At 42.1% G+C, this 24,818-nt stretch overlaps 3 protein-coding genes across 6 annotated transcripts in view; 1 reads left to right on the top strand and 2 right to left on the bottom strand.

Annotated features, from left to right (window-relative positions):
* The window catches only part of fgf12a (fibroblast growth factor 12a), a 36,355-nt gene extending 24,236 nt beyond the window's left edge, over positions 1-12,119 (bottom strand). Inside the window, exon 1 of one of the 2 annotated variants that reach the window (XM_085803839.1) lies at positions 11,952-12,119. In XM_085803839.1, coding sequence (XP_085659965.1) covers positions 11,952-11,970 — 19 coding nt within the window. In that variant the 5' untranslated portion in view covers positions 11,971-12,119. Of the gene's footprint in view, positions 1-3,422; positions 3,650-11,951 lie in introns of those variants that run through there. The other variant, XM_085803838.1, reaches the window with a different exon arrangement.
* Positions 12,120-17,654: 5,535 nt separating this feature from the next.
* parla (presenilin associated, rhomboid-like a) lies at positions 17,655-21,211 on the top strand. Of its 3 annotated transcripts, none has more exons than XR_015037989.1 (11): positions 17,655-17,743; positions 18,467-18,650; positions 18,756-18,860; positions 18,961-19,093; positions 19,198-19,293; positions 19,399-19,548; positions 19,816-19,886; positions 19,987-20,088; positions 20,315-20,381; positions 20,507-20,604; positions 20,958-21,211. XR_015037989.1 is itself a non-coding variant. In XM_085803832.1 (10 exons), the coding sequence occupies exons 1-10, from the start codon at positions 17,664-17,666 to the stop codon at positions 21,100-21,102; spliced, it is 1,164 nt and encodes a 387-aa protein (XP_085659958.1). In that variant the 5' UTR covers positions 17,655-17,663; the 3' UTR covers positions 21,103-21,211. The 3 variants fall into 3 exon arrangements, 1 of the variants encoding a protein (XP_085659958.1); XR_015037990.1 differs by having other exon boundaries at positions 19,987-20,092; positions 20,322-20,381; positions 20,958-21,084; XM_085803832.1 differs by lacking the exon at positions 20,315-20,381.
* Positions 21,212-21,351: 140 nt separating this feature from the next.
* On the bottom strand, positions 21,352-24,687 carry extl2 (exostosin-like glycosyltransferase 2). The gene is made up of 5 exons (XM_085803833.1): positions 24,625-24,687; positions 23,669-24,114; positions 23,500-23,570; positions 23,265-23,380; positions 21,352-23,172 (listed from the first exon to the last, which is right to left on the bottom strand). Exons 1-5 carry the CDS (start codon positions 24,627-24,629, stop codon positions 22,767-22,769), a joined length of 1,044 nt encoding a protein of 347 aa, XP_085659959.1. The 5' UTR covers positions 24,630-24,687; the 3' UTR covers positions 21,352-22,766.
* Between the last annotated feature and the right edge of the window lie 131 nt (positions 24,688-24,818).

Raw genomic sequence — 24,818 nt, forward strand, 5'->3', positions numbered from 1 at the left:
GCTTTCTCAGAAATGGAGGGGGGGGGGGGCTTGTGGTGTAGAGTGCAACACAGACATGGGACATATATCACTGTCAGGAAAAGATGAAGTATTCCCTAATGAGGATTAGCTATAGGCTTCCTCTTTCCACTAGAAACAATTCACTTCATTCCAGCAGGAATACGTCCTCAAGCGATAAAACACTGCTGCTATGAAATGCAGCTCCAGGTAGTAGCCTATACTGCAATAACCTAAATTACTAGCTGGAGTGTTTTTGACTCTGAAACAGAGACAGTTTGATTTTAATGTGTTTTTCTTTCCCTTAGCCTTGATGGTATAAATTAATGTCTCAATCATAATGAAACAAGCATGTTGAGTGTGTTAATATTTTATCAGACAGTTCCTGTGTACAAGCTTTTATATGATAAAGCAGAAGCAGTCACAACTAAGTCTATGTATCTGTGGAAACTGACAGACATCAACTAAAAGCCCCGGTGTCCCTGCAGCTCCTCCTGCGGTGCCACCACCACAAGAGTAACTTGTTGTCGGGGAGTCATTTCTTTATACCTGCTGCCCCCTTGTGGACAAACTATTAACTGCAGGTGTTCACACAGAAACTATAGTGGATGTTTCTATTCTCTGAAGTTCAACACTTGAGAGCGTGTCCTTGAGATACCTCAAAGATTTGTTGACTCACAATAACTGCAGCCATAGTTTTCACTGTGTAACACCTGCTAACAGGAGGCAGAGAGCAGGAATGTGAGAGAATGAGTGCGATGCTGAGACTCAGACTTTTTGTTACAAACCTAGCTTATTGTAACACTGCAGCATGTATGTAGTAATGCACAAAGCTCAAGTTTTATGAATGAATAAAACATTTCCATTAAGCACATCAAGTGTAAGGCAAAGACAAGATATCCGCACTGCAAAAAATATATAGTTTTCAACATTTGCTGTTGTTTATAGCAAATTATGTCAGCAACAACTAATCTTAGAAGAAATTGCAACAGCAATAGCCAACTGCAGATCTAGATGATATTCAATTCAGCTAAGTCATAAAAACTGTGTTTGACCACAAGGTCAAAATTTGCAGTGAAGCTTCGGATGTTTCTTTGGAAGTGTCACAGATGAGTCTACAAGGACGACGGCTTCGACTGCATGTGTCAAAGCTTATTTTTCAAAACAAAGTCACCTTATAAGAAATAAAAAAGTGGTCCCAGAAGTTATTCAAATGAAGCTTGATTTACATCAATCAAATAGTCACACGAAGCTGTCAATGGTAAAGCTTATACGGTGCCATTACAAGGACTGGGTAGAAACAACTCATGAGGACAAAGGTTTTGCCACCGTTTCTTTCTCCATGATGCCACCCACCAGACAAGTGCCCTACAATCCTAACAGCCCGACTACTGCGAGCCAGGTGCAAACTTGACACTACAATGGAAAGCAGGTGCAAATATTTAAGCCTACTCTGAAACATCTTTCAGTGAAAACCCCTCTGAGGTAATTCTGGCGTTGTGCCTGAGTGTGCAGAGCATAATACTTCCTACTCCTGCTGCTTTACATGGTCCTGTACAATATACTGGGGCAGTGAATGATGCAGTGAGACTTCCAGCAGGGAGCCAAGGCTTTGGCCCTTTCTAAGTATGACATAGTTATAACAGACCAACAGGCTCAGACATGAAATCAAATTGGCTGTTTCATCAACCATGAACAGGGCAGGGAAGTGTCTGGAACTCCCAAAAGTATGCTGTCATCATATTTTCTATCCATTTTGAAACATGTTAAAGGCCTGGATGAGCAACAAAGCAGAAGTATGACATTTCAAAAACATAAGAGTCAAAGAAAAAAAGAGATTAAACTTGCAATTTCAGTAGCGAGCTGGTTAACCCGTAACAAACTACAAGCAAAGTCCTTACCTGACGCTGCTTTATGTCAAACAGCTTCAGCATTTGAGTTTTGCATCCTTCCGTGTCAACAGAAATGAGCTGACTTATAAAGTTTTGATTGAGGTCATAAGGTTCATCTAAGAGTGAGAGGAGATGCAGGATAAGGACTCATAGTGTTTTATATCCGAGTCCTACAGATCCCAGTGTGCATGCTGCTTTTGGTCCAACTACCTCAGAGGAATCAACTGTGCTTAATGGAGTTTCTAATTGTCTGCCCTGAATTTGAAAGCTGCTCCAACTGAAGCTACTGGAGATCCTACGTAACACAAGCTAGACGAGTCAGGAAAAAGGTGTTGCATTTGTCTTTTAATAAAACAGCATTCTGTCTCACTGTGGAAATACTGTTATGCTTTTGTTTTTTTTATGTGTCAGGGGATGGAGTTGTGTTATTATGAGTGTACAGCACATCAGCAATGCAGTGGATTGCTGAGACATGACCAGAGGACATGGCAGGCTTCTTGGGCTTATTGCCAAATACTGTTGAGTGTCTGGGTACACATGCAAGTGTGTCTCGCTGGGACTTAAACATCAGCAGGAGTTAGCATGTTTTACAGAGGACAAATCGCAAAGAAAGTCACTTACAAAAGTAATGTGAGGGGGAAATGCAGCTTCCCTCAAACTAGACCCCTTACGCTGCTGAGCCTGGATCACAGCAAGCATTAATGCAGCTCATGCCAAAGTGGAGTTTGGGGACTTCCAGGGGTCGTCAAGAGGTAATGAGGGGAGACTATTTATGCTGCAATCACAGTTAGGTATTGTCTTACAGTGAGATTTGATCTGCTGTCAGGCAGGTTTCCATGGATGACCTGTCGGGTTCAAATTCTGGTTTCATAGAGAAAAACAAAAAAACAAAAATCAATTAGCAAAAATCATGACAGGGAAAGTTTTGGAGCCTTTGCTCTGGGCTACTTCTGCTATGGCGCTATCCATGGTGCTGAACCGCGCTGCTTGTTTTTGGGGCCCTTAAAACAAGGCTTGCCTCGTCTCCAGGCCCCTGAAGTTTAATGACTTGATCCCTGCATTGTCCTTTTTTTTTTTTTTTTGGCCCGCTTCAGATGCAGCACTGGAACACTTGCACTTGCTCGTCTACTGCAAATATAGCCTCGGTCTGGTAAAGTAATCTGGGGCCCCTCTGCTCTGCTCTGCTCAGCTCAGCTCTGCTCTCCGGAGTAGTGCGGCTTGACGCTGGGACTGGCAGCAGCTACATCCGCGGCAGCCGAGGACCGACTGCACACACACAACTCGGGACAAGACCCGATCAGGAGCACAAGGAGAGGCTCTTCTCCACTGCAGACTCGGAAGATGTTACTCACACACTCGAGTGGCCAATGGAGCCACTCACCCCCCCCTCTCCCTCCCCCCCTTCACTCTCTCTCTATACCCCCCTCCTCCCTTTCCTTTTTTTTTCTCTCCTTCTTCTTCCATCACTCAAGAGAGAAAGCATGCAAAGCAAAGGTAGCTATAAGGCTATGGTTGCTATGTTTTGTCTCTCACCGTTGGTGATAGTGGTCGACTTCGATCGTTGTCCACAGAAACACTGCAGCATATGCGCTCCTTTCTGAAGGAATGGCCTCAGAATCCTCATTGATTTGGGTTGGTGGGAGCCTTCCTCAATCCAAACAATCGGACAACGCTATCACAACACAGCAGGGTCAGGCAGCATAGCGTAGCCCCCGCCAGCCAGCCAGCCAGCCAGCAGCCTCTCTCTCTTTCTCTCTCTCTCTCTGTCTCTCTCTCTCTCTTACAGGCTCACAGCAGCCCTCAAAACGCCGGAAGGGCACAGTCTGCAGGACAAATTACGCTAAAACGCGGCATCTTGAGTGATTCCCCCGCTTCTCTCTCTCTTTCTCTCTCCCTCTCCTTCTCTAACCCTATCTCTCTCTCTCTCTCTCTCTGTCTATGATGCTCTTCTTGTCCACCGTCGGTCATTCGCGTTCACGGCAGCAACACACTCCTCTTCCGCCACGGCAGGCAACGCAAGGACGTTACAATGTGCTCTTAATTGTACACCCCCTCCCCTCCCCTCCCCTCCCCACCTCTCTCTCCTCCTTTTCCTCCCCCCGCCCTCCCCCCTTTCAGTCTCCGCGTCTTTACCAGCAGCGGACGTAATAGCAGGAGAGAGGGAGAGAGAGAGAGAGAGGAAAGAGAGCATGCACGCCAAAGTTGAACTGCAGGGGTAAGTGGCAGGCCGGCCACGAGTGAGGTAATGCGGAGCTGACAGTGTGACAATGTGCAGGTGAGCCGAGGTGGAGGTGGAGAGGGGAGGGGGGGGCTGCATGATCCAACACCGGCTGCACAGATGTTGGGACACAAGAAGAGACAATAGTTTTTTGTTTTTTTTTTGGTCGTCTTACCCCCCCCCCCCCCGATCCGCTGGGAACAAGCGGACAACGCAGAGCCTACGTCAGCTGCAGCCCCCACCGCTTTAAGGACAACGCGGCGTTTCATCAGTGCCTGATGATCCCCACCACCACCACAAAGTTTCTGTGGCTCAGTCACTGCGTTATATGAAAGCGAGTCTTGGTGTCAACGGGGGTTAGCCTACCTCAAAGTGCATCGACACAATTATGACAAAAGACACAACACGCAACTTCCCGAGTTGCACGTGAACGTCGACAAGGGGTCACGCGATTCTGTAGGATGAATTTGAGAGGATAAAGTTTATCAGGGTTTATCCATGTATCACTTGTTGATAGGGATATGTTGGCCCAGTAGGCTGCCAGTGATAGAAACGCCATGTATATCTTACTTTTTTATAGAAAGTGAATAGCAGAATTATTAAGTATTTGCAAGTAAGAAAGTCAATGTTAGGCCCACACAAAAATAACCACATGAGACTGATACTGTAGTAGGCTATTGTATAATTAACTACACTACTATTGCCCATTTTATTTTTGTGGTGTGGCTAATTCATATAATTGAATTCTTTATTCAATAACACTAGAGTTAAATCTGGGATTGTCACTGTCCTGAGATCTGTGCTCATTAACATTACTACAATGTTGGTTGTACTAAGTAGGCTAGCTAAATAAGAAAGTAAGTGAAGAATCATTCAAACAGCATTTTTCAAAATAAAAGCAAAAAAGGTTCTTCAGAATAAAAACAAGAAAACAAAATGTCAAACAGGCAGGACAGTAAAATGAAGAACAACAACATGAAACAACTATAAAAATTGAAATTACTATCATCATTTACTATATTACCTTCTTCTCTGGAGGAGGGTCTGGCGAGTGAGACTACTCATTTACTAATGTAGTGCTTATCAGTCTCAGGACACAGCTGGGCCTAGGAACTCATTTACAACTTTGTAACATGTTTGTAACAGTGAAATGTGTTGTGCTAAACCAAATAAGATACTTGGGATAATGTAAATTTGGCAACTGAAAATGTCTATAAACGAGAAAGAAAATAGCACAAGTACTAATCACATCTAATTGCTTTTTAAATTCTCTTTCTGTGTGTTCTAAATATCATATTTTGGTTATGAATAAAGATCTAAAAGCCAAAATTGAAGATCTCATTGTGTATTTTGGTCCACAATGACTAGCGCTGTCCTGAGTTGCAAGATCATGTGCATGTTTTTACTCTAGGGGGTGCCATAACATAACAGACGGTTTAAAATAAACTGGAGCGACTGAGATTTGACCATGTAGTAATAGAGAGAGGAAGAGAGAACGGGTTAATATACTGTATCTCTGAAGTATTTTCAGATTATCCAAAGTCGAAACACACAAGTACGGTTTTGTTGTATGCAAAGACATCATTGTTCTTTAGACATTCTGCATAACAGAAATCAGTTTACACACTGATGAATTTAAGGAGTTTTTTACATTATTAATCACTTAGTCACACATTCTTCTTTACCTTGCACTCACCTTGCACCATAAGAACAACAATTTATGAGGCATTAACCGCCTTGAGAACATGCCCTCACTATGTATAGCCTAATGTATACACAGTACATAAAAGGACGTTTCAGGTCAGCAAAATGCCTCAACAACAGCATCCATGCAAATAAGAAAGGTCAGAGAAGAATGAAGAGATGATGGGTGGTGGGAGGGAGGGAGAGAGAGAGAGAGAGAGAGAGAGAGAGAGAGAGAGAGAGAGAGAGAGCTGGCATTAGACCCAGAGTCACAGATATGGTGATGGTGCTGTATATCCAGCTCCTATACTGTACTGTCCCACTGCAGTGCCAATGTATGCAGGGAGAGCCAGACAGAGAGAAGAGGGGAAGGAGAAGAGACAAAAAGAGCAGTAACGACAACAGAGGGTACAGGAAAGAACTCAAGTATACAGCTGGAGCACAATTTGCAAAATGTACTATATTTCAAAATGACCGTTTCTTCGAACTATTAAGTGTTTCAATCACAGGAAGACAAGAAAACACAATTAAGAAGGCCAGAAGTTGAAGTAAACACAACACAGATACAGCTATGTTTGATTTCCACTGAGTCAAGTCAGATGATCACTACACTGATCTGCACCGCAAGATTGTACACTATCCTCTCAGGTCTATGAATCATTTGAACCATAATGAAGTATGGATTTCAGACGCATCAAACCCCGTGTGACGGCCCTCGCCCCGCCTCCATTCACACCACCACATGTGTTGTAACTGTCGCTCGTCCTAAATAAGCTGTGTGCGTCCTATCTGTGTTTGGGCAGACTCAGACGTGTCTGTGATGACACTGTGCAAAGATGCTATACAGGCCAGCTTTCATTTCACCTTTCTATATACAGTATGTCAACAACAGTGTGAGGTGAAAATGTTCACCTTGTAAAAGGATGCCAGCTTTGAATACAACTGAAATCGAAATGTATCAGGTAGAAATGTATTGTAATGATCATTTTAAAAAAGGATTTTAAAGTAACTACTACGCGATTATGTTTTCTTCCACATCACTTCATTTGAAAAAGGTTGAGTGCTTTTAGTTTAATGGCTCAGTTTTATTTATTTATTTCCCAGTAAAAGCTTTCAGTTGTTTGATCCTGCAGTGAGAATAGGCCTAGGAACTGCTGTATTTCAAGATTATTTAACCTCAAATATTCTGTCAAGGCTTCCCCTTTACAGCACTGAGCAAAGGTCACAGGGTCATTTGTACAAGTGTACAATGGAAAGAATCCACTAAAATTACATCATAGACAGCCATATGTTGTACACCATGGGCAGCACAGTATTGAATTTGTCCTTGATCTAATATTAAATTTAATGGTAAAATTAGAGTACAAAATATATTGTTAACAAACTAATCCAAAAGTTACTGTAAATACTGTTAGGATGAGTCAGTTATTAGTAAGTGTTTACAGCAGAGCTGCCCACAGTGGGGCACACAGGATGAGACAAACAGATCTCTACAAAACATATGAAAAAGCCTCTTACTCATTTAAAACCCGCACTATCACAGATGTGTTGTGCAGACTGGTTCACAGTGACATTAAATATTTTGGTCTTCACAGTTTTAGAAATATTACAATGTTTGTTGTTCACCAGTACGTTTTTAATAGTAGTGTGTTACTGCAACATTTAGCTTGTTCACCAAATTTATGACTTAAAGCAGAAGTAAGCGATATTTTTGTGTTAATATAAGTCTTAAATAGTTATATCTTCCGACAGCAATCACTTGAGTGTTTGGACCGAAACACGGGTCTGTCAGTCACTCTGCTCTGCTCTGAGCCGAGGAGAAAACTTTTCTCGTATCCTACAAGTTTTATCCAATGAGGAGAGAGAACGGCATGAAGGGCTGTGTGTGCAGCCAAGGGACGCCGTGAATGTGGTGACGTAGGGACGAGGACCATTAGATCCATGACGAGGGCGGGGACTGCTAACTCCATCGGCTGACAAGACGTTATGGTGCGTTCAGGGCAGCCTGTAACTCGTGTTTTTCCGACCTGTGAAGTTGTACCAGTTCGATCTGGTACGAGTTCACGGGTCGGAAGTTACGAGTGGCCGTTATAGTGACTTTCACGGGTAAAACAGGTCGGAAAAACACGAGTTGCGGGTTGCCTGGAACGCTACAAAGTCGTAAGTCGTGACTTGAAGCTGTAATTTACGGTTTCAAAAGCCTGCCTGGAACGCAGAATTAGCCAAAACGACCGGATCGCTTACTTCTGCTTTAACATTATTTCATTTGGTTTTTTAATGTATTTTTCTATGTAGTGTATGGCCGTTGGTTATTTCAAATTCTTTCTGTATACTCAAAAATATGTAGGCTACTTGTTGTCTTGAATCACAGTTAAAGCAGAAGTAAGCAGAATGTTTGTGTTAATATAAGTCTTAAATAGTTATATCTTCCGACAGCAATCACTTACATAGAGTGTTTGGTCCGAAACACGGGTCTGTCAGTCGCTCTGCTCTGCTCTGAGCCGAGGAGAAAACTTCTTGTATACTTCCTTGTATCCTGCAAGCTTTATCCAATGAGGAGAGAGAACGGCATGAAGGGCTGTGTGTGCAGCCAAGGGATGCGCATGAATGTGGTGACGTAGGGACGAGGACCAATAGATCCATGACGAGGGCGGGGGCTGCTAACTCCATCGGCTGACAAGAAGGTAGCCAAAACGACCGGATCGCTTACTTCTGCTTTAATATCATGTCAGCTTCTATTAAAGAACATTATTACTGTACTGTCTACATTTTTTAATTCTGTATTGCAATAAATTACACAAGAAGTGCGCTAAAATTTGTAGATTTACAACTCTATGGTAAAATGGTTGATGTGAATATAGTTGGAGCGACGACATCGGTGATTAGCACTGTTGCCTTGCTCTGAAAAGATTCTGGTTTTGACCGTGTTTCATCCGGGGGTTTCTGTGGCTCTAAAGGTTTTGCCTGTGCCTGATTTCCCTTTTCTTCCCGTTTCTTTTCCATTTTGTCACTCTTTATTATTATGACTAGCTGGTGAACTGTCCTGGGTGTACCTCCCCTCTCACTCACTGTCAACCAGGATTGGGTCCCAGCCCAGTGTGGCCCACACAGGACAGATGGATGGATGGTTGGACAACATCTACATTTCTCCTACACACATGAAAATGAATTAGCATCTGTGGCATTAAATTCTACCGCAGCACTGATTTTAACAGCCTATGCAGAGGAGAAGACAACCCTTGATTCAGTAGAGGGGAGTAAAACACGCCATGTTTACAACAGCACTGAGACACTGCTGATGGTATCTACCATTTGCTGAAATGCCAGAAAGCATTCTCATATTCTGCAAAGCAAAAGCCAGGTTTGTGTTGTGCTGCAAAACTGTTAATGGTTGCATTGAGTGAAGCTGCCAACGATGTTGTGCAAAACGTTAAGTGTGCAAACTTGAGGGTGGGGAGTATGACAACACAGCAACAAGATACTTGTCACAGATAAGATTCAACCATCTCAATATCAAAGATGCAACTAGATTCTCAACTTTTAGTGTAGAATCAGGAGGATTTTGTATTTTTTTTTTTAATGAGCCTGCTTTGTAGTGTTCTGGCACAGGAAAGGATGCTAGATGTACATTATTGTGTGTATTTCTACAGGGCACGCGTGTTGAAATTGCTAATATAATCTACAGTTTTTCTTGATTTGTGGTGACAGGTTTTAGTAAACACAACAAATTACCACCCAATTCAAAGCTGCAGATCAATTCCAAAAACGTTGAGACTGCAGTTCTCTGCATATTGTGAAAGAGAAGGTGAGGAAAAACAAAGAGAGAGAGGGGAACAGGGAGGATTTTTAAAAAAGCAATATGTGATAATAAAAACGGCAAATATGTGGAGGATAAGAAATGAGAGGTTCAGAATACTGTCATGTTCGTGACAGAGAAAGACGGGATTTAACAGATGAGGGAAAAATGAATCAGCAGCAGTGATAAGCGGGTGTGAGCAGGAAGAGCTTTTCTCTCTTTGACCCAGGTGATGCCCGGGTCAATGAGAAACACCACACCCACTAATGCAGACAAGCTGAAATCATCCCCACTAACGGTGTATTAAAAGCTCAGGAGGTTCTCAAACAGGCGTCATTTCTTAACCACGCATGATATACAAATGTTCACTACATCTCTAATGGCTGGGTTAGCATGCTTGATGACTCCTAACCCCCCCCCCTTACAGTGCATTATGTGCACTATTCCTGGAATATTACATAACCCCTTTAACTCATAACGCCCTCGTTGTGTCAAATGATGATGCATGTTTCCATATCTCTGAGAATGACAACTAAGTAAATTCATCGATTGTTTAAATCAACCTATTGAAATTGGCTGAAGTATAAAACTTAATCAATACCAAGAGAGGAAAGTAGTTTTGTCACACGCGCATGACAACTGAAGAGACCAAGTCTGAAAGGTCACAGCAGATAGCCTACAACAACTACAACAACAGACAAACTAACTAATCTATCAACAAATCAATTAAATAACCCATAAAAATGAGTTGCAATGAAAAGATTATTAAAAAAGGGTATACATATTTAATATATGAGCAAGCCTTGCTGTCATCACACGAAATAAAGAGTCAGCAAGAGAGCAGGCACAGTGCAAACTGTTAAGGAAGGTATCTCACAAGATCTAATTACGATACTACATCCAGCTGGTGCGGCTTTTTTATTACAGGTATAACCAGTGGGTTAAGATAGGTTTAACTGATCTGAATTGTCAGCATTGTCCACATGCACATGAGGCATATTGAAAAAGTCTGGCTGAACAGAGATGAAAGAAAAAGCCCCCAAGGTCCAGTGGATGACGTGAATCATAAAGATCCTGTAAACTCCACCTTCCCTGAAATAGCTATACTGCAAACACCGTGCTATGGTGGAAAGTATTATAAACAGTAGACACAATGCATGAAAAGTGTAAAGCACTTCATATTTGTAGTCATGCACACTTCACTTCAGTGCCACCATGAATGTGGCCATAAACTGCAGATAAAGAAAGGTGAAAGTCAGGTCAGGTCAGGTCCCCCTTCCGCAGATAACTTGACATATATTGTAAATCCCATCCCTTTTGTTATTTTGCCATCTTGTAAACTCTGGGTGAAACAGCACAGGGTGACAGTGAGAAAGGTTAAGTTACCCTACTTTAACAAGGGCACTCTGTCCTTTATCCAAATATATTTAAAGCAGGGAATGCACTGCTTGTTTCGTGCATGCCTCCTTAAACTGCCCTGCAAAACACTGCCAACACACCAGCAACAAGACACATGGTGTTTCAGAGCGAGTTAGGCTACATATTTTAAACTGTGTGCAAACCATGAGGCAGAATCTCGTTCTTTATGCAGCAGATTCTGTGTTTTATGGCTCCAAATAACAGCCCATTACTTTGCGGAGTTGAAAAGCTTTGTCAACAACACGCTTGCTGCTGATCGTTGAGGCCACATCACCGCCGCTGCTGCACGGGGGGGAAAAAGCAGCACATTCATCTCACCGAGAAAAAAAAAGTGGGGAGCCAGCAGTTTTTGTCTGAATCAGCTGACAGCACTGACAGGAGAGAGCAGCCCCGGCAGGGAGACTAAAACCGTTTACCATACGCAACACCGGCGGGGAGGGAAAAACACTGTGTAATGCAGGACTAAATATCTACACAAGTTGCGTTTCATATCAGATTTAGATGCTTTTCAGTATTGATCATGTTAAACCTTGATTACATCCCTGTGCTGGAGAGGCTTAAGGGAGGGTGCAAACTATTGGAGGCGGTGGACTGAGCTGTGAAGCCGGGACACAGCATCAGCAGCATCGCGCTGCAGCACTGAAGCATGTGCTGATCTGTGGTTGGTTGTCGCACATATACAGTATCATAAGCATCATTCTCAAGTTCTAGTGCATGCTATGAAAGCGCACCCCCTCCCTCTGCTGCATGCTACAACAATAAAGTTATAGAGGGGCTTTTTGTATTCCGCAGTATGTGTGTGTGTGTGTGTGTCTGCTCAAAGAATCCACACAAATAAGCAATAGTAGGCTATTACACGTCCAAAAATAAAAATAAAAAAACACTAAAAATTAAAACAAAATGAGCTCATAACTTATTCATATGTGTGCACGTGGAAGTTTCTTACCGGCGTTTTTATCACTCATGTCCCCTTGCGGTGCAGAAGTTGATGACACTGACGACGGAGGAGGGCTGGAGGACTGGGGGACTGCGCTTGGAGCCGGTGCGCGCTTGCTTCTTCAGCTGGGACAGCCGGGCAGCGACAGCAGCAAAGAGGCAAGTTGCTTGTTTCAAGTCAAATTTGTAAAAGAAAAAAAAAAAGAAGTGCTCCTTCTGGGATCTTGCTGTAGCGCGTGGGAGCTCTTCAGTGAGCTCGTGCTTGGACCCCGTTGCTGTTTGCTGTTTGCAAGTTTCTGAGTAAGGTGGAGAGAGGATTCAGGTAAAGAATTAAGGAGGGGTGGGGCTACGTCGTGTGTGTGTGTGTGTGTGTGTGTGTGTGTGTGTGTGTGTGTGTGTGTGTGTGTGTGTGTGTGTGTGTTGCGGGAATGAGAGTGGATGCAGGGTGTGTGCACTGTGTCTTGAGGAAAGGCTACAGTGGGGCTGTTCTTGACCGGAGCTGTTCTTCCACTGTGGTGCTGAAACACAAAGCAAAACATACAAGATAGTTACTTACTTTCAAATTGTGTGAGACCTCATGCTTACAGTTTTATTCTGATGACTGTGCAGACAAAAATGTTGTACTTTCTGCTGAATAAACTTAAGATTCTCACTAGATCTGTCCTGCTTTTCTATTCAAAGTTTCCTCAACTTTAAAAGTCTTTAGTAAATAAGGTGTTAAAAATTTGTGGCAGAAGTCATTTGTTGTGTTAATCAAACACATATATAGAGAAGAGAAGAGGCAAGGCAAGGCAATTCTTCGTCTTGTATTTATCGTTTATTGTATTGATCTTCTTTTATTCTGTGTTCAAATAAAGTTCCATTCATTCATCTTCTGCCCTTAGACCCTCACATCGATTGAGGAAAAACTCCCAAAAAAACCTTTTTAACAGGGAAATATTTGGGAGAAACCGCAGGATGAGCAACAGAAGAGGGATCCCTCACCCAGGACGGGCAGACGTGCATGTGCCTGTGATGCAGGCGGCGGTTGGTGCACAGGGATGGAGCTCTGGAGAAATCTGTGGAAACACAGAGAGAGTGTGAGACACCAAGGCCAAGGTGCAACAGATAATGATAATGACTGTTCAAAATGTGCAGGAGAAGAGGGCTTCATGTACCCTCATGTGTCCCCCAGGAGTCAAACAGCTTAGCTATAAAATGGTTCAGCCCTAACTAAAAGCTTTGTCATAGTGGAAGGTTTTAAGCCTGGACTTAAATGTAGATAGAGTGTCTGCCTCTCTCTCTCCCATGGAGAGAGCTGGTTACAAAGTAAAGGAGCCCGGTAACTGAAGGCTCTACCTCCCAGTCTGTTTTTAGAGATACTGGGAGTCACTAACAGACCTGCATTCTGGGAGCGGAGTGCTCTGGTGGGACAGTAAGGAATGATGAGGCCGATGGAGCTTTATCATTAAGAGCCTTATAAGTCAGAAGGATTTTGAAGTCTATTCTAGATCCTACAGGAAGCCAATGGAGAGAAGCTAAAGTGGGAGAGATGTGCTCTCTCTTACTAACTCCTCTCAAAACCCTAGCTGCAGCGTTCTGGACTAGCTGGAGACTCTTTAGAGAGTTTTTTGGACATCCTGACAAGAGAGAGTTACATTAGTCCAGCCTAGAAGTGATAAATGCATGGACCAGCATCACTTTGAGAGAGGATATTCCTAATCTTAGCTATACTGCGCAGGTGAAAGAAGGCAGTCCGAGTCGCATGCTTTATGTGGGAGCTGAATGAAAGGTCCTGGTCAAAAATGACTCCAAGGTTCCTTGCAGTTTGTTCAGGGTGATGCCATCCAGAGTAGCAATCTGATTAGAAAAAGTATAACTGAGATGTTTAGGTCCAAACAAAATGACCTCTGTTTTTTCTGGATTCAGTAGCAAGAAGTTAGAGGACATCCAGGATTTGATCAAGAAGAAGCCTATTGCGCACGTAGATTCACTCTGAATGAATTAAGCTATTATTTTTGCCACCATGCATACTTTGCCCATTTTACTTGGACTTATGACACCATAATTCATTAGTTTGAATGCTGTGAATACCATTGAGATTGTCAGACCATCATCTAGTGTCTCAAGATACATAGTAATTGTATAAGTTGGATGAAATACTCCTTCCTTTCTAAGCTTTTTTAAAATTCTATTTTAATTAATTTATTTAACATTTTTGATCATCTGTAAAACAGAATGCATATTTTTTTCTTGAACCATGGGATGGGAATTAATATGTTTGGTGCAAGTACCGTAACGCTGCATAAATGTACTGTATTTTTACATGCTCAACACTTTCTACTTGAATTAACAATGACTAATTTCCACTTTCGGGCTCACGTGCCTGCTGATCACATGCTGTACCAAGTTACATTACGGGTAGCAAAAGGCAGATGATATTTTGCAGAGAGGCATCAATATTTAATGAGTGACCCACAGATCAATAGTTGTGTCCTGAGCATCTGACTTGTTATTGTGCCTGTTATTTGATTATACTGCAGTAGGATTCTGACAGACTTTGTGTACAGTAGAAAGACTGTGCATTCAGAATGAGCTGGCTGTTTCCGTGCAAAAAAAAAAAGAAAAAGAAAAGCTCTTGAGGAACTCGCTTGTGTTGTGTAACCAAATTGTGTCAATGTGAACTGCCAGGGTAAATATGCACGCAGAGGTACAGTGCGTGGAAAAGAATGTGTCACTCTAACATTTATTCAAGTGCCCCTCTTATTCTGTAATTATTTATTTATTTTACCCCAAATGAAACAACAAGTAAAACAATTAAACAAAACACCTTTTTCATAACAGACCATTTAGGAGTGAGAGGTTGGTGTTGTCATACTGTGCACTATCCTCTGGTATTTCGGGTAAAATAAACATCAGGCCTTTGCAAAGATCCAAAATCCCACTCAGTGTCAACTTTATATAGCATGACTGAGTAAATCAGCTTCTGACTGCTGAATAACACAATCACAGCCCAGCCAGAGTCTCAAAATCTATGCGAGGAGAAAAAAAAAAACAGAAAACAAGTGACAGTGTGGTATTATCTAACTGCTCCATTGATCAGTGTCTCAGAAAACTCTCTGTCAGCACTATGATGGGACGCTATGTTAACAGCTAGAGTTTCCTCTGCTGGTATAAAAAGACTGTGCTGCTGGTATAAGATGTTTCTAGCCTTTGGGTTGAAATAGAAGCTTCAAGGCCAAACGGTGTTCAGCTTCATGCATTCGCCTGTGGATCCAAATCACATAACGAATATACATTTAAACAGAACAGAGATGCTTTTATTGTTCTTTTTGCCTGTACATATTTGTTGGAGTTCGAATAGTGGCCCTAAATGGATGACAAGTAAGTTGTTCTGATTTCAGGTGTCACACTTCCTGTCACATGACCCCCAGGCCCTGCGTGCCCTGTTGCCGACACAGGCGAATCCTGGCTGGCGTCGTTTCGCAGCAAATCGATTAGAGGACCGGAAAGAGGACACCTCTGCTGGGAGAAAATGCACTGCATTGATCAGAAAGCAACCCAAAGTCCTCTACAGATTCACAGAGAGATAAATGTGTGTGCTGCACAGTAACTCAGCTATTTAGCCAGAATCAGAATCCAAATCACAAATAGCTTTTTACCTGAGTTAACTCTACCACTCATTTATTTATGATTCTCACCCTCTTTTTATCTACTCTCCTTCCTCCCTCCCTCCCTCCCCTCTTCTCTTGCCCTCCCCACCCTGCCTCTGTCCCGTGCTCACTCCTATCACTGTCATCCCTCCCTTCCATCCTATCCTCTCTTCCTCTATCCTCCATCCTCCTCCTCTCCCACACCTCCCTGTCCTCCTCTGCCCCAGACCTGCACCCATAGGATATCATCTAACCTGGCAGTATGTCCTTGGATCTGTACAGTGACAAAGGCATATTGGTCTCCTTCCTTTGTACATTGCATCTTTGCCCTGAAACATCAACACCCCCACTTGTCTGTATGACTATATAATTTTTTTTCTGCAGAAATTAGATTGTGTTATAATGCCCCCATGGGATGCAGTAGATCCTGCTCCTTTCATTTTGTCCCAGCTCCATAACAGCATTTCTGTGTGCAATATTGTCCACAGCTAAAGTAGCCCAGGGAGTCAAGTGCAGATATTGCATTGGAGGAGAGCCCTAGTTACTCTGCAGACACTGCAGTGCAGCCTGCTCATGGTAGATTCTTCCTTCTTCGCCTATTTCTGGAGTCACTGGCAGGGCTGTGAGAAGTTTGTGGAACTTGTCCAGATGCCAATAGCAATACCAAGTGCCATTAATATTGTTTAGCTATTGTATATAGTCTGAGACCTCCAAGTTTATCTTTTGTTTTCATGAAATCAAACTTCAGTGTGCTCACAAACAAAATAAGAGTCACTCGTGGCATTTAATAGTTTTGCTATTCTGAGAAATTTTGTTCCACAGTGTGCTACCTCGTATTTTCTATAGCATTTGCATCAATTTCACTCTTCTTTTTTTTTGATTTGGGAAATTGGAAGGTGGATGCAAAATAAATAATTCAACAATGGAAAAAACAATGGTTTTATTTTTTTTTAAGTGTTATACTGTGTTTCAAGTATCAAAAGGTAAATGTATTATTGATGCACTAATTTGTAATTAAAAGAGCTTTATGCAGTTTGGTGATTTTTAGCAATATGTCTTTTCACGGCATGGTAGGCTATGTTCGGCTTGTCAGTGAAGGAAAAACACAGCTATTACTAATAATATGAACAATGTCTCTAATCGATTTAAATGTCCTAGTGGAGAAATAATGAAAGAGCCAAGTAAATTAAAACTGCAACTAAGTTTAGTACTGTAGGCTACTCTCCACCACCGTCTTGTCTGAAAACATGTAATTCTGTAGGTTACTTTAATTCACCACTAGAGGGGAGCAAAATGCTATTGGAAAAATAAAACGTAGGCCTAGTTGTTTCACAAAGGCCTACACTCTCAGGTGCGTTCAAGTACTCTAATCTATTCTGTCAGAATTTGAACCCATTGTACGAATTTGAATCATTTTTTGTAATGTGGTAGCCTTTAGAGACCTACACACATTAATTGAACAACAACATATGAACAGAGGTTATTTACAGATAAATGTTCTCAAAATAAACTGTGTAGGCCTACAGGGTTAGAAAAAGAAAACGCTTGTGCGGTAGCGCAGTGAATGCTGACATAAAAAGTTGTAATCATTTTAAGTTAGGCCTCAATCATTTCGTAGTCAGTTACTTTAAATAAACATACCATATGTATGTATAGCCTACATTAAATCATATACAGTTTGCTTAGGCGACAATCAATCGTTTAAGTTCTTGTGTTGCTTAAACTACTAGACGAAACAAATTATTTTTTTAATGCAAATATTCTGGCTGTAGCCTACTGTTGTTGTTGGTGAGTTCAGTAGCCTATATGGACATTATTCCTGAGTCTCTGTGACATATTAGGATGATTTTACGGTCCATCCAACCATCTCTTCTCTGTTCTTGATTAATGGTATTGTACACTGTCCCGTAATAATAAACTAAACTAAACTAAGTTGCTTTAGATTTCTTACATATTGTACCTACATACACTTGACCCTAAAATGTTGCCATTCAGGGGTTGTATTTCATTTGTCGGAGCTTTTAGACGAGCCCTTGAACGCAACATTAGCCCCAGTCTGGGAGGGGCTTAAACGGGAGGTCATCACAAACATGGCGTGGAGAGGATGTGTGGGGAAATGGGCCAAAACAGAGTTTATCAGCTCTCCACACACAGCTCCACGAAGCTGCAGGTGAGCAAATATGACACGGTTCAGGTCTGAGTGTCGGTCCGGACAGGTTAACACTAACAGGAAGTGTGTGTGTGTGTGTGTCTAGACCAGCTGTGTGGTTAACGTTACCTAACCGTTCCCACTGTCATTGTAATGAGATCCACGGGGCTGAGGACAGCTCTGTGTTTCTTGTGTGTAAAAAATATTACAACACAACACTAACCGTGTTCATTATGATGTGTCGTTTAAAATGGTATCGGTATATCACACTCTGCCCACTGCTTATTGTGTACCCCTATCGATATAGCTTCATGAATGAGTAGCTGGTGCTTCAAGTGAATTATCAGGGGAAACAAAAGCGTTTGGTCATAGTAACAAGCACTACTGTATCATTTAATGTAACACTATTTCTACATACCTTTATCTATGTATGTAAATGCATAGAGCACTAATTAACCACGTACAGACTGATTAATGGATGGAAAATTTGACTGGTTTCACATACTCAGCTGTGTTCTGCTGTTTTCATTGTAGCCTACTGCTAAAAAAGGTGTAATAAATAATGAAGACATCATTAGGAAAACTGAAATGCATGTTTCACTATTTCTTACCAGCAGCTGTAAAAACTGCATGGTTGTTAATTCTGCATGGCTTCATATCATATCATGTTGTTTTCTGTGTGTTAAAGCTCTCTGTCTGTCACCAGTTTTAACACTTCTCCATCTGTCTTCAAATTATTTGCAGACTCAACTTCTACAACCAACAGAGGTGTGGTTTCCGTCGGGAAGCCAAAAGGCCGGACACAAAGAAGGGCAATGTCAGCGGAGAAACAAACCCCACACCCCATGAAGCTGGCACACCAGGACCCCCGCCACCTCCCAGGGCCCCCAGACCTAGACTCTTCAAACCGCTAATGTTCACAGTAGGGGTAAGGTGGTCTCATTTTTCTCCCAGAATGCTTTACCTTGTTATCGCCATGGTGAGAGGTGTGCGACGGTGCGATGGTGCTGGATGTTGTCTGACTCCTTGGCAGTTTACAGGCTGCTCCTTTGGTGCGGCTGCCATTCTGCAATATGAGACCCTGAAGTCAAGAGTTCAGACTGCAAAAAGTGAAGAGGAGGCAGACAAATTCTCACAGGTAAGGTTTTAATAATACAAACTGCTCTCTCTCTCTCTCTTCACTGCTGCACATTAATATTGCCACTAAAACTGACTGTTTTTCACTCACATATTACCAGGGGTCCCAGGACATGGCGCACTGGCACGAATGGTGGAACCAGCTGTCAGGCTTCCAGCGGCAGCTCATCCTCTTGATGTCCATGGCGGACGACTTCTGGAGCAGCCTCACAGAGGGGCAGAGGACTGTCACGGGTAGCTCATTTTATTCCTGTGTAGGATCAACATATTTGCATGTGCTTAATATAATCCTACATGTCTAATGAGGAGCTTTTGTTGTTGTTGTTGATGTTTTCCAGGTATAATTGCAGTAAACGCTGTGGTGCTGTGTTTGTGGCGAGTTCCTTCAATGCAGAGACGCATGATTAAGTACTTCACATCCAACCCAGCCTCCAGTGAGTATCCCTGTTGGACCAAGTGCATTTGTCTTTTTGCAAATGTCTCAGGCTTGATCTAAGCATGCATTTATTGTTTGTGTCCGTTTCTCTCACCTCCACCAGAAACACGGTGCGTTCCCATGATCCTGTCTTCCTTCAGCCACTACTCCATCATCCACATGGTGGCCAACATGTATGTCCTGTGGACATTCTCCTCAGGAATCGTCTCTCTCTTAGGGAGGGAGCAGTTTCTTGCGGTTTACCTGTCTGCTGGTAAGTTAAGCAAAGAACTGACAAAATTCAATCAAGTTATCGAATCATAACTGAGTCTCCTGAATCTAAATAGTTTAATCTATTGCAGGTGCTTTTTAGTGCAAAAAAAGATTTGTTGTACTTAGAATAAATATGGGTATTTTACCAAAGTAGAAGCAGATGGTAGACTGCATTAGGACTGAGAAGAGGAAAATAACGTGATTCAATGCTTTTTGTGACGGGAGGAAATGTGCAAATCATTGTGTGTGTGTGTGTGTGTATTTGCAGGTGTCATTTCCACTATGGTTAGCTACATGTGTAAAACAGCCTCTGGACGTCTCTATCCATCCTTAGGAGCGGTAAGAGGTTTACTGAAACCTTGATTCAGCTTTACAAAGAATTTCAATAATTCTAGTGTTCTTGATTTGCCTTTTTTTTTTCTTTCTTTCTCGTCTCTAGTCAGGTGCTGTCATGGCAGTCCTGGCCGCAGTCTGTGCGAAGGTTCCCGAGGCCAAACTAGGCATAATCTTCCTCCCCATGGTGACTTTCACTGCAGGAAACGTAAGTGAGGCAGAGAATGTGCACATATCTAATAAGTGTGTGAGTGTGAGTGTGTATGTGTATGCGTGTTTGTGTGCACTCATAGCTTTGGGTGTGCACTATGTTAGATTTTGGAGAAATAAAAACAATCTTTCATGTAAGATGCAACACTCCTCTTCAGTCTAACCTAAAATATGTGATGTGTTGAACAGGTTGTTGATGTCCCCGTGTTGTGTTTCCACTGCAGGCAAGAGATGTAAATCATCTGTGCATGAACAAAACGGACAAAGTCCCATGTATGAATGAGTGAATGTGTAAGTATGCATGTCTGAATGCATGATAGAGAATAGCTGTTTAGTATAATAGATAGCTGTACTCTACTTGTTTTTTTTTTTTTACATTGTATTTAACTTTAGGTTCCTTTTCATGGTCTCTTTAGGCTCTGAAAGCGCTTGTTGCCATAGATACAGCAGGACTCATACTGGGATGGCGGATCTTTGACCATGCAGCTCACCTTGGTGGAGCCCTTTTTGGAGTGTGAGTGGCACAGTATTCATTATTATACAGTGTTTATCTCTTGCCTTTTAGTTTTTTCGGCAGAGACAACAAATTCAATTCCATTTATATAGGGATATTAAAATGTTCTTAGGTCTAATTTTTATCCTCTACCCAAAATGTCATGGTCACATAATAAGACGTATAGTGAAAGAGTAGTCTGACAAAGTTACTTACATTCAAACACATCATCATCGACCATGCTCTAGTCTTAAACCCAAATTAACCATTAAAAAATACATTTCAGGTTTTATGTTATGGTGTTATTGGACTTTAAGTGTGATTTGGCAGAATAACTTGCTGTCATTAACTGTTTTGAATGTCTTATCTTACAGATGGTATGTGGCATACGGTCACAAACTCATTTGGAGGAAGAGGGAGCCCCTTGTGAAGATGTGGCATGACATGCGCTCTCGAGGGGCCGGTGGATCCAGGCCTGGAGGCGGCCCCGGGGTCGATGGTGGCACTGGACGTCCTTGACCATATTAAAACTTCTCTTTTCCATAGTTACCTCAGAATATGCAAGGACACTTTTATTCACTGAGAGGGAACGGGATGTTATTGACCATGAATAAATATAGTTTAGTAACGAACATAAGCTGATTTAATGGGACGGACAGGTCAGACCTCACATTTGGTGTCTGGATGTTTACTACGTGGACTGATAAGATCTGCTGCCCCACAAGAATATTATCTCTCTCATACCTCTTAATAATCTGAAGATGTTTAACCCTCAGCCTTCATGTCAGTATTTTCCTGGCCATGTAACTGAGGGAAACTGTATCAGCTTGGACAGAAGCGTTGATCCAATCCAAGGATAAAATCAGTTGTTAAATGTAATATACAGTCCTGTGGGCTGGTTCTATGTTGCTATTAAAACTGGAATTTCAAAGATCAGACTTTATTATGCATTTATATTTTACATAAAAAGAAGTTGGGGATTAATTAAGAATGTCATACTTTTTGACAAGTGGAAACTAATTTTACACTGGGTTGGGGAGTGTTTGTGTATTTACTGAGTAAATATCCACCTTGTTGCTTTAATTTAGCCTGAAGTCCTAAAGGTGGGTTGCCTGTAGTGGCTTGAGAATATTTAAGGACAAAGGACAGATTTAGAGACCACTGGACTTATGTTTACATACCAAAAGCCAATTTTAGGGCTGGAACAAATAATATATTAATATGTATCCTTTATCCCAACAATCTTCTTAATAAATCAGCTGCTTTGCCCCAGGATTTGTTTACTATAGTGTGCAGGGTAACCTCTACACACGCATGCTTAATTAACTATAAAGCTGTTGAATATTTGTTTGGAAGCTCTGAAGCCTCAGTTGGCTTCCGCAAAACTTTAAAACAACTCTTGAATTTGACTCTATGACTTGACTTTTTGATCTCTTAGTTCATTGCAGGATCTTCACCTGTTGACAGACTTAACTCCTATTAACTGATATCATCAATGTACATTCATCCCCAAATTCTGTTCAAAGGAATAGTGTTGGATTTAATGACATGACACAGTTCTTCAAATGTTGACATTGTGCACTAATTTAAAAAATGACTGCCCATTGCACACACAGTACTGTTCATACTGATTATGTTTAAATGTACATAGGACTACTAGAATAAGTCTATTTTCATCTTTCTTTGGTGAAGCGTTTTGGCAAAAACAAAAAAAAACATTTGAGTGTATGTAAGTAACTGTATACAAGCAAGTGTACATACAAGCACTGAGAGAGCTGCGCATGATTAAAGGAAGGCAGCTTTCGCGTCAGTATAGATTACGATGACATCAACAGACTAAGTTGGGTGTAAAATATTCTTTAACAAACCTTCCACTGAATAAAGGAGTCTATCATTGTCCTGCTGAGAGCCATAGAGAAAGAGTCCATGACATACAGCAAAAAGCAAAACACTAAGCAGACAAGTTAAATATTCTTATCAAAACTCTATCCAAAGTGCAAACCATGAATATAAAACATTTGTAGGTAGATTTGGTAACTGAATATCAGCATGACACCAGGTGACTAACCCGACCCTGAGCTCAGACAAGTGATGTATTATCAACTAAACACCGACTTCCCAGTCTTCTACTACTACTAGTGTCTCATATGTCAATGCAAAACAGTCAGCAATCTGGCATGTCGTCAGCCTCTACTCTTGTGGTTGGCATAGCTAGGGAAGCCAAACTGGGAGATCATCAGGTTGGAGAAACAGAGTGGCATGAAGCCATAGATCTGTGTCAGTCTGTTCAGACAGTAGGACCTCTGAAGAAGGTGTTCAGGACGATGCCACATACCCTGGTATCCGCTGCTGGCATCCTTCTCCAGGTTGCGAAGGTCCACGGGTTTGACAAAGACCCCAGAGGGTTTGTTAATGCTTCCTACAGACTTGAAGTGTTTCCTCAGATACTGCGCCACGGCAAAGTTCATGGCAATATCATCGCAGTTCTGTGTCTCGTCAACTAGTGCATGTACCGCTTGTGGTTGGTCCTGGAAGAGCTGCAGGTAGCGGTGGTGAAAAAAAGCAGCTCCAACTAACACCATGGAATACCTGCAGTGAGAGGATGGAGATAAAATAATATAAAGATGAGTAATGAAAAAGGTATTATATGATGATGGAGAAGAATAAAAGGCACAACTTACTTGTCACCACCTGCTGATTCTGGATCTTGGAGTTCAAAGCTGCCATAACTGTACACTCCTCCCGGTGTTGAGACATGTTTTCGGGGTACAAAGCCAACAATCTGGTCTGGAAATTGCTGTGGAGCCAAACATCAAAGTATCATATTTCAGGTGCATTTTTATTATAAGACATAATCGGTTGAAAATCAGTTAAACCAAAATGAAGTTAATCCTCTTTATCTATATTGACCTTTACCTTCCAGACTGAGAACGCAAAGCTGATGTCAGGAACGCTGACCAGAGTGTCATCATCCAGCATCAACACAGCTAGAGATCAGACAAGAAAAGACAAAAACAAAACAATCAATCTGCACTGAAAAAATGGTTGAAACACACAAAACACGTATAACTATAGATAAACTGACCATCAGTGTCAATCTCAGGGAATGGTTGTAGTCTGTTGCGCATTAGATTCCTGGTCTGCTCCTTGAAGACCACAGGGACCGGATGAGGCCCCAAGGAGTTCCATAACTTTAGGGGTGTCTGCTCCCCAATGTTATTCCAGACTATGATAATCCGCTGAAGATGAGGCACTCCCTGGTAATGGTTGAGCAGTTTGAGCAGAATGTCTGTGCGATTGTACGTTTGAATGATGATAGTAAACTTATCCTCCCCCTCTGTGCTGCCGACACGTCGACCCTGTGCAGCACTTTGGGAAGTTGCCCGGCGTAGCACTTCCAGGACATCAAGGCCTCCATCATGGTCTTCTGCAGGGGGTAGCAGAGCTGTCAAAGCTGCACCAACCAGGAGGATCAGCAAGATTGGCCACACCAAATAGCTTCGCCGCAGCCCCATGCAGCAGCGGAGGACCCTGCACAAAAAGATGCATGCACTTCAGAGTTATTTTCTCTTTCTCCCATTACTCCCACACCACCAGCATTTGATCTGGTCATGCAGGTCACATGCTGAGAGGCCTGTCTATACTGGACGACTGTGGTGCAACTGAAACTAATTTTGGTGGAAACACTTGGATTTAACTTTACCTCCATGTCAGACTGTTTGGGCCTGTCAGAAATAATCACATGACAACATTCTGCTGAGTGTTTACACTAACATTGCAAAATGTTGGTTAAGACAGCTAGAAAAGGCTCAAAATTCAGTAGCTTTATGAGGTCTCTGCAAGCACTGAGTCTGCCCTGCAAACAAAAAGCCTCTCACATGATTGTATGAAAACAATATTTTGTGCACAACACAAACCAAGCTAGTGCCCACATTGTTTCTTTAAATAAACGCCACACCTCACATCTGATAGAGCAGCTTCTGAACTATTGACCACTCATTTAAAATTGTACTACATTTCGTTTCTTTACTCAGAACTCACCTCATTTTGTTGGCACTGCAAACAACCCGTTCACTTTACATGGTCGCCATGTTGGCTGACTTCAACCAAAGAGCCTGAAAGGAGGAAGATGTGACAGGCTAACGTTAGCCTCATTGCGATGTGGATGGAGGTGACAGCTGGAGAAATAACAGCTATATTGTTAAACAAAAAATGGAAATTGACACGAGACTTTA

The sequence above is a fragment of the Trachurus japonicus genome, chromosome 17, assembly GCF_045865225.1.
Source record: "Trachurus japonicus isolate A0001 chromosome 17, Traja_1.0".
Taxonomy (NCBI): domain Eukaryota; kingdom Metazoa; phylum Chordata; class Actinopteri; order Carangiformes; family Carangidae; genus Trachurus; species Trachurus japonicus.